The sequence below is a fragment of the Schistosoma mansoni genome (genome assembly GCF_000237925.1).
Source record: "Schistosoma mansoni, WGS project CABG00000000 data, chromosome 1 unplaced supercontig 0094, strain Puerto Rico, whole genome shotgun sequence".
In the NCBI taxonomy this organism is placed as follows: Eukaryota; Metazoa; Platyhelminthes; class Trematoda; order Strigeidida; family Schistosomatidae; genus Schistosoma; species Schistosoma mansoni.
The window spans coordinates 959,096-979,214 of record NW_017385991.1 but is presented as its reverse complement, the minus strand read 5'-3'; the positions used below and the strand labels follow the sequence as shown (position 1 = coordinate 979,214).

General features: G+C 36.0%; 1 protein-coding gene across 1 annotated transcript; it reads right to left on the bottom strand.

The window, feature by feature from the left end:
* Positions 1 to 11,638: 11,638 nt before the first annotated feature.
* Smp_193030 (core 1 udp-galactose:n-acetylgalactosamine-alpha-r beta 1,3-galactosyltransferase, putative) lies at positions 11,639 to 14,084 on the bottom strand (the record flags this gene model as incomplete). Its single annotated transcript, XM_018791735.1, has 3 exons — positions 11,639 to 11,829; positions 12,527 to 12,668; positions 13,983 to 14,084. 3 exons carry the CDS (start codon positions 14,082 to 14,084, stop codon positions 11,639 to 11,641), a joined length of 435 nt encoding a protein of 144 aa, XP_018645150.1.
* Positions 14,085 to 20,119: the final 6,035 nt, after the last annotated feature.

Genomic DNA, 20,119 nt, shown 5'->3' with positions numbered 1-20,119 from the left:
CAGTATAGGTTGAGCACTAATATTTGTGAAATCGATCTGGATTAAGTATTATGTACCAGTTGAACGTTTGAACGATTAATCACACAATTTGGAATTATTACGATGAGAAACTAACAATAAGGAGTGTCAAATCAGTCGAAATGACAGTATTGATTGTGACAGAAAATAAAACAATAAGAAATTTAATCTGAAGGACAGTAAAAAGAGAATATCGGGGAACTCATTGAATTGCCACATCAAGTGATTCTGAGTAGTGATTTCTGAAAGGATATAGGTCGCTTTTTGGGCTGTCAAATCTATGTATTTTCGAATAATTTAAATACATGTGTAATATTATACATTGAATGACCACTCCTAAATTCTTGTAAACCGATCGCTCAGAACACTTCTGGTCTACTGAAAAAAGCGTGATTACTATTATTTCAACTGATGCTGTGAGTCGTATTACTGTAGTTATTGTCAAGTCGTTAGTTATTAACGAGCTTCACCTACCATAAAAGAGCAACCATTTGGAAAAGTGTTTGATTTGAATCCGAATACGTTGTAACTTCCATACGTGTAGAATTTCGTCCCCGTTAGATTTCCTACTTCAAGTTTGTTTTCACAACGAATTGGCAGTATAGATTGTTTTCTAAAAAAGTAATGACCTGTTAAGGGTTTTATAGATTTCGTTTTATGTGTTACCATTTAAAAATTAAAAATACCATTTAACTGGGTAGACGTGATAGATGTTTATTACGATAAATCTCTTACTTCACATCATGGCTGTATTGTCATGCGATTTATGGAAAGTTGACATCTTGTACTATCTACTTACAGCGTCATTTTATGATCCTGTTCAACCTATGATGAGACTCCAGTTCGGATAGCTAGATGGATGAGTGAATGAAGGTAAGCCTAAATCGAGTACTATATACTAGTGTTGTGAACGAGACTGAGGTGGGGACAACCAGTTTACTATTTAGTAAAAATTTACAGAATATCTTCGTAAAATATGAGAACCATACATACATACTTACTTACGCCTGTTACCCCTCGTCGAGGAGCATAGCCCGCTTACCAGCATTCTGCAGCCAACTCTGTCCTGTGCAATCCTTTCCAGTGCTTTCCAGTTGTTATTCATCCTTCTCATATCCGCTTCCATTTCCCGGCGTAATGTGTTCTTCGGCCTTCTTCTTTTCCGCTTCCCTTCCGGATTCCAAGTTAGGGATTGCTGCGTGATGCAGTTTGGTGATTTCCTTAATGTATGTTCGATCCACTTCCAACGTCTTTTCCTAATTTCCTCTTCAGCTGGAAGCTGGTTTGTCCTCTCCCATAAAACGCTGTTGCTGATAGTATCCGGCTAGTGAATGTTGAGTATTTTACGTAGACAACTGTTTATAAATACTAGTACCTTCTTGACGATGAATTTAGTAGTTCTCCATGTTTCAGCTCCGTACAGTAGGACTGTCTTGACGTCTTGTATTAAAGATTCTCACTTTGAAGTTAGTTGACAGTTGTTTTGAGTTTCACATGTTCTTTAAATGTAGGAATGCTGCCCTTGCTTTGCCAATCCTCACCTTTACATCTGCATCCGATCCTCCTTGTTTATCAATGATGCTTCGCAGGCATGTGAATGTTTCCACCTCTTCCATTCTTTGTTTCTACTGTTATCCTTCTCATTTATCAACCTGTTTGTATTATGTTTAATTTTGGATCCAAGTTAGAGCTATTGTTCATGTTTATTTAGTTATTTTTTTTATCTTAATACATTTCTTTCGTTGCTTACAGTAGTTTTTCTTTTACTTTTACTTTTATTTCGGTGTCAGGCATATTGATTGCTGACTCTTGGTTGGGCATATTTAAGTAGATTAAGTTTGTCTGCCAATTTCTTGTGGAATAATGATTTTTGTTTCATGGAAATATCTTTCTCCTTTTTATCATCTAGTCCGTGTCTCTTAACAATTCAGTTACCCAATGTCCTTCACTTTTATTGGTTAATGTGCGTGAAGTGCCTTGCGTTTTCAGACTACAAAACATGAAATTTCGGTCTATTTCTTTCAGTTTTCCCCGTACTAGAGCTAAATGGGTCAAATTATAACAATATATCAATATATTAAGTATTACTTAACTGTGTATATCTCACTTCATTTACATAATGGCCAAATGCAATAAGCTTCAGATTACTTTATTTAACGAATAAATGAACAACCATATTTATAAAATTGATAAATATTTTACCGGCCCCATGTCTGACTCCAGTTATATCAGATGGTGATTGTAATCGAAATATGCATCCCAGCTACACTCGTATATAATCATCGGCTTAAGTCACGTTAGTGAATAACGGAAAGAAATAAATCAAATACCAGGATGGATTTCGAATACTTATATTTCATACATTCGTTGATCCAGACGGACGATCAGAGAAACGAAACGAAGAAACAGGAGAGGAGAGGGCAAAGAGAAACGCACTGGAGAAGCCATATGAGCCAGCTCGATTTGATCAAGAATGACTCAAAATTTACAATCAAACAAAAATAAATTACATTCCATCGATGAAAAGAGTGAGTAACTAACACACATACGATCATACAAAAACAGTCAGGATTGATAAGCGAAAAATGTCAAAATGTGGCATGAGAAGAATGAGCGAAGTGGTTTGTCCAGAAGCTAGAATAGCATATGTTAACTTGATATAGTAACATCGAATACAATATAAGCTACTCATCCGTGAATAAAACTAGCTTTATTATAAATTAAATGCGTTGCAACATTATTATAGAAAAAATGATAAAGGTAACATTGATCATAATCTAGTACTCAATGAAATCAGTCTTAATGAAATAACACAATTTCATTTTATTTGGAAATACATTGATATACACTTCAGATCACTGTTAATATTTCACTGAAGAACAAACTTCATATGAATATCCAACTCTTAAGTTACTTACTTACTTACGTCTTTTACTCCCAATGGAGCATAGGCCGCCGACCAGCATTCTCCAACCCACTCTGTCATGGACCTTCTTTTCTAGTTCTATCCATTTTTTGTTCATTCTTCTCATGTCTGTCTCTGTTTCTCGGCGTAATGTGTTCTTTGGTCTTCCTCTTCTCCTCTGACCATGAGGACTTCAAATAAGGGCTTGCCTTGTGACGCAGTTGGGTGCTTTCCTCAATGTGTGTCCTATACACTTCCAGCACTTCTTCATGATTTCTTCCTCCGCTGGAACCTAGTTTGTTATATCCCACAGTAGGTTGTTGCTGATATTCTCTGGCCAACGGATCCGAAGTATTTTGCGTAGAAAACTGTCAATAAACACCTGTATTTTCTGGATGATGGCTTTCGTAGTTCTCCAAGTTTCTACCCCAAGCAGTAGAACTGTCTTGACATTTGTATTGAAAATTTTGACCTTCGTGTTGGTTGACAATTGTTTTAAGTTCCAGATGTTCTTCAGTTGTAAATATTCTGTTCTTGCTTTGCCGATTGGTGCCCTCACATCTGCATCAGACCCACCGTGTTCATCGATGATGCTGCCCAGATATGTAAAGGTTTTCACATCGTCTAAAGCTTCTTCGTCAAGTGTGACTCGATTAGTGCATGTTGTATTGTATCAGAGAATATTGCTTTTCCCTTTGTGTATATTGAGACCTACTGCCGCTGCTACACTGGTCGTTTTCTCATGCATTTGTTGTTGCGTGTTTGATAGAAGAGCCAGAAAATCTGCGAAGTCTAAATCTTCCAGCTGCATCCCAGCTGTCCACTGTATCACATGCTTCTCTCCAGATGTTGACGTCTTCATAATCCAGTCAATCCGCAGGAGAAAGAGAAAGGGTGAGAGTAGGCAACCTTACCTAACACCGGTCTTTACCTCGAATGAGTCGGTGAGTTGTCCTCCGTGGACGATTTTGCAGTTTAATCCATCATAGGAATAGGATATTGACTATCTTCTCAGGCATGCCGTAGTGTCGAAGAAGCCTCCATAGTGTTGTCCTGTCCAGACTATCAAATGCCTTCTCATAGTCAATGAAGTTGATGTAGAGTGATGAATTTAATTCAATTGATTGTTCCACAATGATCTGTAAAGTTGAGATTTGGTCAGTACACGATCGATCCTAACGGAATCCAGCCTGTTGATCTCGAAGTTGGTCGTCTACGGAGTCCCTCATTCTGTTTAACACTACCCTGTTGAAAACTTTTCCTGATATTGAGAGAACACTGATGCCTCTGTAATTCTCACACGTACTGAGATCGCCTTTCTTTGTTATCTTGATCAGGTGTCTTTCTTTCCAGTCTGTTGGTACTTGTTCTTCATCCTAAATCTTGCTGAAGAGAATGTGGTATGTATTTGCAGTTACTGCCACATCTGCTTTCAGTGTTTTCGCTGGAATGATGCCTGGTCCTGCTGCTTTGCCGTTCTTGATTTGTGTGATGACCATGCTGATCTCTTCAATTGTTGGTGGGCCAACATCGATTGGATGGTCTGTGGGTGCTGCTGCGATGTTGGGTGGGTTCAGTGGAGCTGGTCGATTCAGGAGTTTTTTGAAGTGTTCTACCCACCTGTTTCGTTGTTCTTCAATGTTGGTGATTACCTTGCCTTCCTTGCTTTCCACTGGTCTTTCTGGGTTACAGTAATTTCTAGAGAGTTTCTTTGTTGTATCATACAATTGTCTCATGTTTCCTTCTCTTGCAGCCTTTTCCACTGTCATTGCTAGATCTTGCACATAATTACGTTTGTCGGTTCTGATGCTCCTCTTCATTTGCTTGTTTGCCTCTGTGTATTCGGTTTGTGCCTCGGCTTTTTCTGCTCTTGTTCGGCAGATATTGATTGCTGCCTTCTTGTTCCTCCTTTCTTCAATCTTATCCAGTGTACCTATAGTGATCCATTCCTCGTGGTGGTTCTTCTTTTGGCCCAGAACCTCCTGCCATGTTGAAACGATTGCCTCCTTGATATCTTTCCAGTTGCTCTCCATGGTAGTTCCTCTCCATTGAGTAGATCATAAAATGCCTGGAACTTGTTGCTGAGGATTATCTTGAATTTGTTGAGCTTGTCATTATCCCAAAGAAAAGCCGTATTAAACTTTTGTGATGTTGTCCGCCCCGTTGTTCAGTGCTTCTTAAGTTTAAATTTCATCTTGGTGACCAGCAAGTGATAATCTGATGCTATATCAGCTCCTCTTCTGGTTCTCACATCCTCCATCGTCCTCCTGAACTTTTTGTTGATGCAGATATGGTCGATTTGATTCTGTATAGTGTGATCCGGTGAAATCCAAGTGGCTTTGTGTATGTTTTTGTGTGGGAATATGGTGCCATCTATGACCAGTTTATTGAAAGCACATAGGTTTGCAAATCTCTCACCATTTTCGTTCCTTTCTCCCAGTCCATGTCGTCCCATGACGTCTTCGTATCCAGTGTTGTCCTTCCCAACCTTGGCATTGAAATCTCCCATCAGAATGGTCAGGTCCTTGGATGGGCACTTCTCGAAGATCGACTGCAACCTGTCGTAGAATTGGTCTTTAGCGTCTTCATCGTAGTCGTTGGTAGGCGCATAGCATTGGATGACGTTCATTGTAATGCCCTCTCTCTTTGTTTTGAAGGAGGCTTTGATGATCCTTGGTCCATCAGATTCCTATCCTATAAGTGCATTTTGTGCTTTTCTGGACAGCATCAATGCAACTCCTTGTGTATGTGGGGCATTTTCTTCTTCATGACCGGAGTATAACAAAGCTCCCCTGAAGCTAATCTTTGTTGTCCAACCTGCGTCCGAAGTGTTTCACTGATTCCAAGCACCTCCAGGTTGTATCTTTTTATTTCTGCAGTAACTTGGATGACTCGCCCGGTCTCCCACATTGTCCGGACATTCCATGTACCTATAAAAATTGTCGCTCTGGTTGTTAGAAGGTGCATCGGCCTCATGACTTCCGAAGGAACTCGGCTTTCATAATGAGACGTCATAATTATTCCTTCTACTCCCAGGACAGAGTTTAAATGGTTTGAATAATTTTTTTCTGGTTAGCGTTTTTTTAGCGAGTTGGTTTTCTACGGGATGAGGTCGCTAATCCCATGCCCGACCCTCCTCCTTTATCCGGACTTGGGATCGGCAGTAGCCCACGGAGGAGCTACAAGCGGAGTTAACTCTTAAGTATATTTCCATATAAATTACCAATGAGAGTAATGAAACTCATTCAGAAGAATTTTTGGCAAATCAGATATTTGATTTGTTGTGAGAATTGAGTATAGAGATTCCAATTATTAGTATATTGCTGTGTATCCGATAACATTTATATTGTCAGTAGCATAGAAAGCATGACGATGTGACAATGAGAGGTTCAATGGAATCACAATATAGCTTTATCATTTGATTTTAACCTTTCTGTAGCTGCTGAACTTCGTCGTATTCATATGTTTGTAGTAGGTGTCGATTCGCGATTGACTGTGATCACCACTATAGGCAGATTACGTGCCAGTTATTAGGTTGGATCCCTGAGTATGCCAAAAACCAGAAGGCAGTTGACGGTTGTAATAAGATATAATTGTTGGCGATCTGGTGGTATCGAAAGAATACCGAGATCGTGCCAAAGTTTACAAGCGGAACTACCGAGTGTATGCGAGTTCGTGCAAGGTCACAGACAATGGTGAATGTGTGTTTTGTACACTTAAACGAACAGGTACAGTAAAACGATCACTGGTACAATTCGTTATAATAATAATAATTGTTTCCATTATAACAATCACGTTCTCGTCACAAAAGTAGGTCACTACATGTTAACTTCAAATTTATCAATACAATCAGTACACAACCACACTGAATTACCTATCAATCCAATTTCAGAATTTAGATTTTTATACGGATGTTGATTGGTGTTACATTTTAATGGTGATTAAAGTGAGTGTTAGATTGTTTATTTTCTTGTTGAGCATACCACATTTAGTGAAATCAAGATATTGAGACTAGCTGCAGAAGTTTAGTCCACATGAAGATTTCAAATACACAAATTACGTCTTACAGAATATTCCCTTAAATGCGAACCTTAATCAAAGTGTTAGATGTTTCCAGGTGAGATTTTCTATGAAGAGTCACTATTATTTCATATGCGTTACGAATGTCTAGTATTGGGAAACCTAAGTAAATAACGGTTGTTATATTGAAAAAGCTTATTTACTGGCAAAACAACTTCAAATTCTTTTATTATCGGATGGTCGGTCTGTTCTAGCCTGATGTACGCTACTTATGTCGACAGACGAGTATTATGTAACAGCAATCAAAAGTTGAATGGCTGATAGCAGAAGGCTAAGAAGATTGGATTTAAGAAAACAGAAATGGGAATAGAAATGAATTGTGAATTGGAAGAATCAGGCTGAATATATAGGACAATTCATGGAAGATTCGCAAATGAAGCATTTCATGCATGGATTTCATATTTTACGAAGATATTCTGTAAATTTTTACTTAATAGTAAATTGGTTGTCCCCACCTCAGTCTCGTTCACAACACTAGTATATAGTACTCGATTTAGGCTTACCTTCATTCACTCATCCATCTAGCTATCCGAACTGGAGTCTCATCATAGGTTGAACAGGATCATAAAATGACGCTGTAAGTAGATAGTACAAGATGTCAACTTTCCATAAATCGCATGACAATACAGCCATGATGTGAAGTAAGAGATTTATCGTAATAAACATCTATCACGTCTACCCAGTTAAATGGTATTTTTAATTTTTAAATGGTAACACATAAAACGAAATCTATAAAACCCTTAACAGGTCATTACTTTTTTAGAAAACAATCTATACTGCCAATTCGTTGTGAAAACAAACTTGAAGTAGGAAATCTAACGGGGACGAAATTCTACACGTATGGAAGTTACAACGTATTCGGATTCAAATCAAACACTTTTCCAAATGGTTGCTCTTTTATGGTAGGTGAAGCTCGTTAATAACTAACGACTTGACAATAACTACAGTAATACGACTCACAGCATCAGTTGAAATAATAGTAATCACGCTTTTTTCAGTAGACCAGAAGTGTTCTGAGCGATCGGTTTACAAGAATTTAGGAGTGGTCATTCAATGTATAATATTACACATGTATTTAAATTATTCGAAAATACATAGATTTGACAGCCCAAAAAGCGACCTATATCCTTTCAGAAATCACTACTCAGAATCACTTGATGTGGCAATTCAATGAGTTCCCCGATATTCTCTTTTTACTGTCCTTCAGATTAAATTTCTTATTGTTTTATTTTCTGTCACAATCAATACTGTCATTTCGACTGATTTGACACTCCTTATTGTTAGTTTCTCATCGTAATAATTCCAAATTGTGTGATTAATCGTTCAAACGTTCAACTGGTACATAATACTTAATCCAGATCGATTTCACAAATATTAGTGCTCAACCTATACTGTGGTTTAGGCAGATCAATTGCCCAATGTGTGGTTTTTGGCAACTTAGATATCGAATTATTGATCTACACTGATTAGTCTCTAACGATAAATCAGCTTCTTATACAAATACTCGAATATTGTATATGACTAATTTCCTTGTGTTAATAACTAGTAATATTTAATGGTAATGGTTCGTCAAGCAACACACACCTCTTCACATTCCCCCTCATGTATTTCGCATTATTTACTAGTCTTGTTTATTCATCTGAACACTAAAGGGTAACACTGATCGAACAGATGGATTTCGATATGCAGAAGAGGCAATAGGTGAACATTCGAGTTTAGTGAAAAAATAAACTCCATCTTTCATTCCATTACGTGTCTGTTTTATTTCCCATTGAATATATACACAGTTGAAAGAAAAAGGATGAAACTTTCTTTATACAAAAAATTGCATACACATGGCATTTCACAGCATACTTTCTTGTTACTGATAGAATACCGGACGAAGTTCCACATGTAAAACAAACAAGTAGAAACATACGAAAGTTTGAAAAAATGTGTCTCATCTCATTGAAACTATTAAAAATGTTATTTTAATAATCACCAATAGAAATAACAAACATTAAAAAATAGAACCAAAACCAAATTTCACAATACAAACAATTGTTTAGTAAATAAAACAAGTCTATATAGATAAGCTATGAGGGAGATTTATAACAATACCGATAATAATGGTAGTAAAAAACAATCAATACAATATTTGTAATGGGTGGAGTTCAGTTGATTTTTCATTGTTGAGCATGTTTCGTCTTTGAATTTCCTTGTCTGTTCTCCATACAATAATTGTATGATTCATTGATTAATTTACGGATTGACATGTACTTGAAAGTTGAGGGACGATAGAAGTAATAACAATAATATTAGGTATTTTACAGTGACATGTAGACGAGGTGAATATCTGAGAAAGTGAACGAGAGGGAGAAAGGAATGGATATCTCAAAAACCAAAGGATTTTGTGCATCATTGTGCCTGGGTCTGTGTGTGTGCATGACAGAGAGAGAGCAATTGGAAGATAGAATTAAGAGTGAATAATGGACACCACATAAACAGTTTGTACAACCATGATGAATTTCCAGCAAACACTTTGACTGTGTTGTTTGCGTTTTTGTGAGAGAAATACAAGGCGGTCGAAGAGAATAGGTTGTTAATCGTAATAATAATAATAATAATAATAATAATAATAATAATAATAGTGATATTGTATCAGGAAATTCTATTCTGTTGTACATATAATCTCGATGTATCCCATAAGGATGTAGGTGATACAGCATATATTCATAGAGATACATCTCTTCAGGTTTAATATAATGAAATGACACAGCATAATCACTGCAACAATCGAATCCCTGATTTCAATCAAGTTGGGGGGAGAATAAAAGTCAATGTAGTAATGATGATGATGATAATAATAATAATAATAATAATAATAGCAATGATATAACAACATTGTGGAGAGACACATTTACAACGTGAGATAAACAAAGTTTGTTGAATAAATGCATACTGAATAATAGGTCAACAAAACAAGATTATGTGACAATGATCTTACAATCACGACAAACTCTCTCTAAACATTTGTACACTACATGTGTTCTTGTCATTCAGTACATGTTTGATTGTAATAACGCTGCAAACACAGTTTGCGGTGGGCAGCAAAAGCATGCCACGTTGTTTCCCTTTAAAACTTATTTTACTTCATAGTTATTGTTATATCCCGAAGACAGTTATGAATGGTAACTGTTGAGGACTATTTATGGACCAATACGATACGTGTATTTCCTATTGTATAATTGTTAAGTAACTCAACTATTCATATTCATGTTCCTTTCATTATAAGCTTTATATGATCAGCCGTTGTTGAGTTATCCTCAGCCTATTAATTACTGTTCCCCACGGCGGCCTGTTTAAACATCTGGGCTACCTGTTCCTGTCATCTAAATATTTCAACAAGTTATCTAATTTTGTTTGTTTTAATACATCATTATGGATATTAATTGCACGACCTATTCGGGTGCGTTTCTGAAAAGTGTACAACCTTTCGCTGTTAAGGTTACAGAAGGCCTAATCAGAGATATCGTGGTTGCTGGTATTATGCTGCGAGAAGATTGTACATTATTCAGATGTCGATTGACTGGGCTGCTAACTTCTAACTGGCGATCAGTCAATATTTTTCGTTAGGAAGGACGAAGAAGTAAGAAACGGAAACTTTTTGAAGTACTTTGTGTTGAGAATTCTATATTGTACCAAAAATATAATATTGAATAAAGCTAATAATAATAATAATAATACTGCATTCACAGTCACATTTGGCCAAATCTTGTACAAATGTTATTTTCTGTTTTATTGGTACGTTGCGGTCTGTTTGTTTGTTTGCTATATAAACACAGTATGTTTGAGAATAATGATTCATATTGCAGAGGTTGTTGTTGGTGTTCTGGATTTAACTGGCTGGGTTAGGCAGATAGCAGGACCGACAAGTGCTCTAGACTGTTTGTACGGGTTTCCTGTTTCATTGGTCCGATCAATGAATCACTACTCTCTAATAGGCGGGTATACGTTATAACAGTTAAATTACTTACATTTTTTAATTTATTCAACCCCTCAAGCATTCCATAAATGCACCACTCATCTATGTAACTGTAACTGTAACAATATTTGTGACGTGAAATTTTGTGTGAAACCTGAAATTCACCATGTCAAACTTCAGTGAATCGGTTATCAGACCATCTCTGTTACAAATTTGTGAGAATGTGAGGGATTTTTCAAAAGGTGATCTTTAACGGTATTCCACTTATCATTCTCAATTTCTGTTATTTCTTCGATTATTTTCTGTTGTCACTAACAAACAACTATGCAATACCTTATTCATCTACTCGTCTATCTTCTGTGTTACCACCTAATACTCAGATAAATCTACCGAAAAAACACACGTATATACAATCGGGACAACGTTGGATTTTGAATTATCATAATATCATTTTAGTATCTGAAATATTCAGTACCATTCATGACATGATATGTGATAATGTTATGGTAGGGGAAGAATAATCATTGCTTTCAGAAACTAGAGTGTTTTGAATGATTCTCACTCACTCATTTGTATAGTTTAATATAGACTTGAGTGAGCATTGAAAACTATCCTGTACATAATTGATGCTGGAACTTTTGTTACATTTTCACCAATCATGGATAGCATATTCATGTATAGATATGTCTACTAGTAAAACTCACTGTATCTATTCTGTGGTAATTGTACTTTATGTACCATTCTGGATAACCGTTTGCATCTTTTGTAAGCATATGTGATGGAGAGAACGGATGAAAACATTCACGTCCTTCTGCATCTAGACTATCAACTATTGAAACATTTGTAGCTTCAGCACATGATCCTGTAATCAATTGAGGAGGAAGAACAAGAAGAAGAAGGTGTATCGAATGGAATTAGCATTGAATTATTTCTTTTATTGTTTTCAAATTCCCAGTATATTACAGCACATAATATGAAGTCAACTAATAATGGTCTTTTAAGTAAGACCTCATCAGCTTCTACGTTTATACATCTTCCAAATTGATGATACAAAAGAAGTACATAGAATCTTACAATGGTTAGTAGAACAAAACAGAATTGTTAGTGGCTAACTATCTATCAACTATGTACTGTCGACTCCAACTATTGTGTCAACTGTAATTGTCAGAATGATAATGATAATGGATATAGATATCATGGTGTAAGAGAACTAATATTGAGGTTGTTCCTGAACTATTGAATGTCGTGTCAACTAGAAATGATGCGTAAATGAGGTGATCTCACAACATAGACTAAACGAAAGTGGACAACCGATGAAAACCCAACTGCAATCAAATAACTGTTTCGTCCCAGTATTAAGCTACTCTGTACTGAGCACATAGAGTTTATCCAACAATCGAATTCAAGATTCTTGGGATTTCTCAAACCGTTCAGGCTAATACAAATACATTAGGCTGTTTCCATGTCATATTCAACGATATCGATTATTTTTCAAATCTGTTGTTTCGTAGTCCTAATGCAATCACGGCGTCACATGCACAAATAGAATGTATACTCACCAAGTTTCACGTCTTCAGCAAATGTATGCTTATTACTTCGGCAAACGGTATTATTTTCTAGACCATTAGCGATATTCAAAAGACCAGCTCGAGATAGCACATATCCTCCACCACCGGACATATATCCTTGTTTAACAAATGGCTATTTTGCAAAGAAGAAGAAGAAGAAGGTGGAAGAAATAGAAGAAGAATATGACGGATTAAGGAGAATGAAAACAACAATATAGACGCGTTATTTGGAATAAGAATTATTTGAATTCCTCAATGTCTTATACAAATTAATGTAATACTGAGAACTATTTGGATGCTCTCTGATAGTAAAACAACTTCTCCTAATCTACAACTATGATTTCTAGAGATTTGCATGAAGTATTGACAGTTCATGTCGTGACATGATTTGATATTTCTCCCAACTTTAATTATCATCAAGATATTCTGTTTACGTTTATGAAATAATTCTTCATTTAAGTATTGATATGATGGGTAAGTGTTTCGAGTAATCACAACGTCCAGTTCTAATAATTGATCAATCATATCCTATCCGTTAGATAAATCAAAATCACTATAATCTTCGTTAATCATTTCAGCCAAACACTGGTGATTATTCCATTGATGAACATGGTATTTAACCAGAAATCGCATTTTCGAATGAGCATAACACACAAGCCACCAAAATCACTTCAATCAGTACTATGAAGATGTAGTGTTTTTATCAAATACCAGTTGTTTTGTACATACCTAACCACACAATTCCGAATTCAATACAATTCAAGTGTGTAGATTGTATTCTCTGTCTTCAGTGCTGATCCAGTCATCGCTGTTACACCACGCACAAGTTAGATCTGCGAACTTAGATTACATTCGGTACTAATACTGTTGCGACTATTACTACCATTACAGAATATCCTAACAAATCAAAAGAGGAAATGACAAAAAGAGAGAAGACAAACATCTGAGCAAAGTGAACTGCTCCAACTGCAATAAAAATCATGATGGACAAAGTGGCTGTATTCGTCTTCGTCATCAAGAACACCAGGTGTATGTCTGTGAAACACCATTAGTCATCTTCGCTCATATCTATGCATGTGGACAATCGTAGACACAGGCTCGATTGAGAGAATGTTGAAATTGTGGAGAGAGAAAATACAAAGAAGACTACAGTTTTAAGTAAATCGCGGTAGGTCAAACAGCAATCAGTGAACATATGTGTAGTAATTAGAACATCCCAACTCTCTGCGAATTTTTTGATGATGCTGTCCAGAAAGACCACAAAATCTTCAACATTCGACTACTCATCTGGGAGAATGCTAACAAACCTAAATTTGTTTGACAGTTTATTGGTTTAGCCACTACAGTCACTTCAAAATAATATCGCTTGATTGTATTATCTTATCACACAAATAAATCTACTCGTCAAAAATCAGCCACTCCATAGAAATGGAGATAGACAACTCACCTTGAATCGTCTGCCCATGATGAATGGTTTATCGGGATCTTGTTTATGTAAAATTTTGCGCAAATTCTCCACAATCACATATGAATCATCATCCGCTTTCATGAAATAGTCATAATCATTGGCATAATGTTTTGCAATGTATTTTATAGCTCCAGCAGTTTTATTCCACAATAAGTTGCGACCTTCAGTGTTGATAACAGCTACAAGTTACGAATACATTGATATATTCGGTGGTGATTGGAGTAACAAAACAGACTGATTCAATGACAATCATAAATGATAATGATCAACATGGGGAGATGGAGATCATTGGGAAGGGACTTTCACTAACCTCTGGTGGACTTGCAGTGAATGATGATAGGATTTATATAGGTATATATACACATCTGCTCAAATTGCCAAACCACATTGGCTCAAATGTTAGGGAAAGTCAAAGATTAATAGATTTAGTTACAGTATCAGTGGTAATTAAGAGAATTAAATATAGAAGATACTATTCGGAAAGGAAATATGAATTCATCAATATGATTAAAAACTTTGAACATAAGAGAAAACAAAGAATGAATGCATCTGAGTAATTGAGAACAACGTTAAGAATTGTTATTCAAAGTCTCCAAACATTGTTTGTGATAATTACAGGGATCTCAACCAGGTTGTCTGCACCTAACTACATGGATCGGTTGAACATTCAGTGTCTCTGTGGACTGATGCCACGTTTTGAATTGTCCTTCCTTATCTTTCTTCCAAACTACTCCTTACACCAGTCAGCCATTATCACTCATCAAGTTAGTCGGTGGTTGGACATGCGTATTACATATCCCAACCATCTCAGTCGATAGATTCATTACCTCGTCAACCGATTTCCTATAATTACCTGTTTTTGTGCATCTAACCTCAGAATCGCTAACTCGATGGTGCCATAATATACGATGAATGGCTTGAAGACATCGATGATCAAGTAATCGTAACATACGAATATCCTCTATTATAAAAGGCATTCAGATGATGATATTATTATCTCAAGAAGTACGTCTACCAATAAGTTAAATAGAAATAGTGAGAATGAATATAATGAAATTAGTAATCAAGTAGTGAGAAGTAGTAACCAGTGGAGTACAACCAGGTCTGTTGAGAGATATCAACTCATTGAAGAAATTAGTGAATGGTTGCTCAATTTCGTGGATTGGTTGAAGTTAGAGATTAACACCGTTGGATATCGGCCGGCTCAGTGGTCTAGAGGTTAAGTGTTCTCGCGCCAGACTGATAGGTTCTGGGTTCGAATCTCGCGAGGCGGGATTGTGGATGCGCACTGCTCAGGAGTCTCACAATAGGACGAAACGGCCGTCCAGTACTTCCATGTTTTCCATGGTGGTCTACCTTCAATGGACTCATGAATTCAACTATAGAAAATTACTAAAATCTCCACAAAACCCCCTTCGGATAAAATAATTATAATTTGCAAGAGAATGAATAATGACATTTTGGGCTAGTGATAAGGGATATGTGTGTATAGGCTGTAACACGTGACCAAGCTATACGTGTTCATACAGACATGATAATGATAATACCAAAAATATGGATAAAGATTTTTTATTGTCCAAATGATACTGTCTGTTGAATAAGTTCATTGAAGTGCTTAACATAATTAAATGTAAACAGATTCAAGTGACCTCCTATATGAACTCCACCTTGCAACACAAAGATATGAAGAAAATGTCTGCAAATGTTTACAAAGCTAATGGTAAACAGAACAGATATAACTGGGATACAAAAATTATCGAGTTATATAAATTAAAATGTAAGTTAAGGGTATCTGTTCGTGTATTTTTAAGTGCACTTACATCCATGAGACCAGATGAAATAATAATAACAATAATAATAATAATAATAATAATAATAGGGAGAAGAAGAAGAAGAAGAGGAAGAAGAAGAAGAAGAAGATGAAGAAGGAGAAGAAGAAAAGGAATGGAAGACCGAACGTATTTAGTATCATTTTTCAAAAGATTATCCATATAGGTCGTTAAAATGAACAACATATATCAAATTTAATAATAGATAATGTAAAATTAACTATACCGAAGTACAAAACAAAAAGACAAAAAAAAGTAATTCATATTCAAAACAGTGAAGAAAACACTTAATTCAAAACCTTTGAGATGTACCATTGCGGCTATTTAATACTTCGATTATATTTCGTCATAAGAGTAAAAACGTCACCTTTACAATTAATATGTTTGTATGCTTAAATCTTTTCCACAATAAAGATAAAAACAACAATTACAGGCTATCAATAAACAATAATTATTGATTCACAACGATCGGCAAACACTAGAGATTGGACATTCTTACCACCAGTCTGTAAATGATATGCTGTATTCTTCAAAGTGTAACAAAATGTCATAGCGGAATTTTAACATTTTAACGTTTCCGTATTCAGTATAGAGTTTAAAGTAAACACTTCTTTCCCAAACACCCACATGAGTAGATACATAAAACGTTTAGGAATGGAACCTAATGTCCCTGTTTATTCCAATGTATACAGTACTCTCAGAAGCCTCAATTTGAACAAGAATCTAATTGTGAGATAATATAGTGTATCCAATGATCTCAGAGTAGATAATAGAACCTTAAAAGTTACACAAGAGTTAAGGTGAGTTTCTACTGATCTAATCATTATTCATTTCCATTCTAAATTGAATTAATGTCGATAATGCGTTACACAATAATTACTACGGTTTGACTTGATACTCAATGCTGGTTAGTTGAGGAGGAATTTGCATGAAATAAGGGGTATAAAGACTGAGACGAGGTATCAATCACAGAAGTTAATGAATGTTGACGTGAGCCACTTTAGTAAGTCCAATTTACCGGATTAGTGTTCCTGTGATAATCACTTACAACATTTGGAGATGGTGAGTGGTATGGCTCGAAATCTGATGCATTGGGACATATATATGCATTTTCTAATCTTTCCTTAGATTTTGAATTCCAGTACTTCTCCACAATTTCTATTCCACCAATTTATCCCCTTTTTGAGATCATTTTCTTGATGCTTACTATCATTGATATTACTATGGTTTCGACTGTCTCGCTATCTAGTTATTATTGTCTAATCATGCTAATACGGTGTGTGGCAGATCGACTAGATACACGTTTAAAGTCTGGTCATATTGATCACAAAAACATGCAACAGTAATAATAATAATAATAATAACGACTCTGACAACTGGAAGATGAGTCACTTACCTATTGAAGGAAGACGCTCATCAGTTTCACTACTAATGAATAAGTACTTATTACATCGACCAGCCCATGTAGCTTTCACATGAACAGCTTTTGATTTATGATTTGTTGGCATTGTTAGTATCCAACAGAATACGCGTACTTGTTTAGCCAATACGTTGGCCAATGTTGCTTCAGCTACAGGTAGAAAGAAAAGTATATAAGAATAGAAATAAAGTCTAATTCCTCCTCTCAGACGAGGGAAATTAATTTGGCATTCGAGACTGCCACCGTTTGTCTGAATAAAGTAAATCAATTCGTATAAACTGAGAAGTTGACTGACTAAGTTAGTCAAGCAAGTTAACTAAAACAATGAGAACAATCAAAATGATGTTCAATGGATTTTCAGTGGGGAGAAAATATAGTGAATGCATCTGTATCACCTGAACTGACTCATACGTGTTAGTACGAGTAGGAATCTACAAGTCTCGTGTTATGCTGACCACATTTCATAGGTACCCGTTCGTTTACACAACTGATAAAAAGAGTTAGTTACTTCACGAATCAGCATAACTTCAACAGTGGAATAGATTCTGTGCATTGATTCACAATCGACACCAACACACCTAGTCAATCGGAAATCCGAAAACAACTTAAATACAAAAATGAAACAAGACATCTTTCCAGAATACTCTACTTTGTAGTTTTAGAAAAATGGAGACAACATATATGTGAACCTAATTGGTCAAGCGGAAACGAAGAGAAGAAACGATGAAAATCTTAAACATGCATCTACGTCTAAGGCTCAGTGTTTGAACAGCTCATCGTCAGAAGCCAGGTGGCGCAACTGAACTACCACAATAAACATGATTTACACCTCCGAATCTCGGCTGTCAGAAAACTCAAGCAAATCTAAGGAAACAATTTGAAACTCATCATCTTTTTAAGGATATGCTGAAAATACTAGATCCAGATGAAAGTAAGTTATTGAAAATTTCAATAGTACGGAGAATGACACAGGCTAACTTGTTTCAAATGAGGTTTATTCCATTTTTGTGAGCTATTGATCAGACATTCCACTTTTTTGACATTTTACTCATATTGTACGTGGATTATTTTCTGAAGTTCCTAAACTCGAACTACTCTGTCGGTGCTGTCACTTCTCCTGTGTCATCTCTCATGTCCTTGATTAAGAAACCGTTTCATTACAAATAGTAAATATCATCAATCCTGTAAAACTAAAGGTTTTCAAACATTTCCAATCCATTAATTCATAAATCAACACACTCTCTAGATATAACCACAACATTGCAACTTATCACAGAGTAAGGCAATCAACTTGCTCTTCTTCTCCATGAATATTTGCGAAACTATCAGCTAGAAATTATCTAGCAAAAGATCTTCTGCCAAGGGTTGCACACCCACAGAAAACATTTCACACTTGATTGTTTCATCAAAATTTTCGCCGGACTCTCAACAAATTTTTGTTCTCGATCTTCCACGTCAATACATCAATGCCATCACGAAAATCATTTCTGTATGGATTCCATGTCGTATTTCGGTTAATGGCAATTTCAATAAACCTCATCACACTGTAGTAACTTGTGTAGTTGGCAAGTATGTTTTGGTTTCATTTGAAGACACACTCCATCACATCACAAATATTCCTCCAAATGTTGACGATCACTGAATACTATATATTTCAACTTCATGAACAAACAATGGGACATTCATCATGAAATTTAGTGATTCTGGATTCTATTCTGTTTACATTTTATTTAAGAGAACACTAATGAGGATGATAGATAACCGTGTACTCTATGTTAGCCATCCACTGGCTAATATTTATTCATAGGAAATAGCTTTGAGATCTTATAGACACCACAATGTTCAATCTTCATTTCCGAATGAACAGAACACAAGATATGACAGCACTACCTATGAGAAGTGCACCCTACTTCACATTCTTGCTACTTTTTACACATTACATTTAACTCAGTTATAGAGAAACGACTGACCACATTATGGTGAAAGTGTGTAAACTATGATTATCAGTCTACAGGTTACTCAACTACTTTCATTTCCAAACCAGTGAAATGCCTTCAACTGCGAATGGAAATTTTGTAAATAAATAACAATGATCGATTGTAATCACGATAACTTCTCTTGTTTCTTCGATACCAATTTCATTTTTATGCTATATTCAATCCGTGCCTAAGAAAGATGTGAAGTGAATTCCTGAGGTTTCCGAAGAAATTTAGGAAAGTCTTTGAGGAAATTGTTGAGACGTGGAGGGTTGTTTGTGGAGCTAAAGACTGAAGGAAACAAGTTATTTCAAATGGATCAAAGACCTCAGTGAGGGCTATCAATACTACTAAAACGATGATGAAAGCTCAACATTGTCATTGAATACCCGGGTTGATAAAGACCACAAACGTCTGTAGTGTTTCCGAATTTATTTTCTCCTTCCAAATTTATTTCATTGTATTATACTCCTTCAATGACATCTTCAAACCCTAATCTTTCAAATAATGCTTATACTCTTACTACTCCTACCACTATGGGATTTGAATCCGCAACTGCATCTCTGTGCTAATGTGGTATGGCAACTCGAACTGATGTACGTACGTACGAAGTTCTACGTTGTGACTGACTGTAGAATTTCCAGCTTTTGCGTTTCCGATTCACTCTCTGGATGATGAATGTTAGTATGAATTTAAGAAATTTCTCTTCCTATTTGGTCCAACCAAGTCACTTAGGATATATGGAGTAAAATGTGAGACGAGACAACTGAAGGGTATGGATTCGGAGAGGTTCAGAAATGTTTTCAACAGTGGGAAGTAATACAGGGCAAGTGCACTTCCATAAATGGGAAGTAACTTAAGAATGGATAGGATTGATGTACGACAAAATCA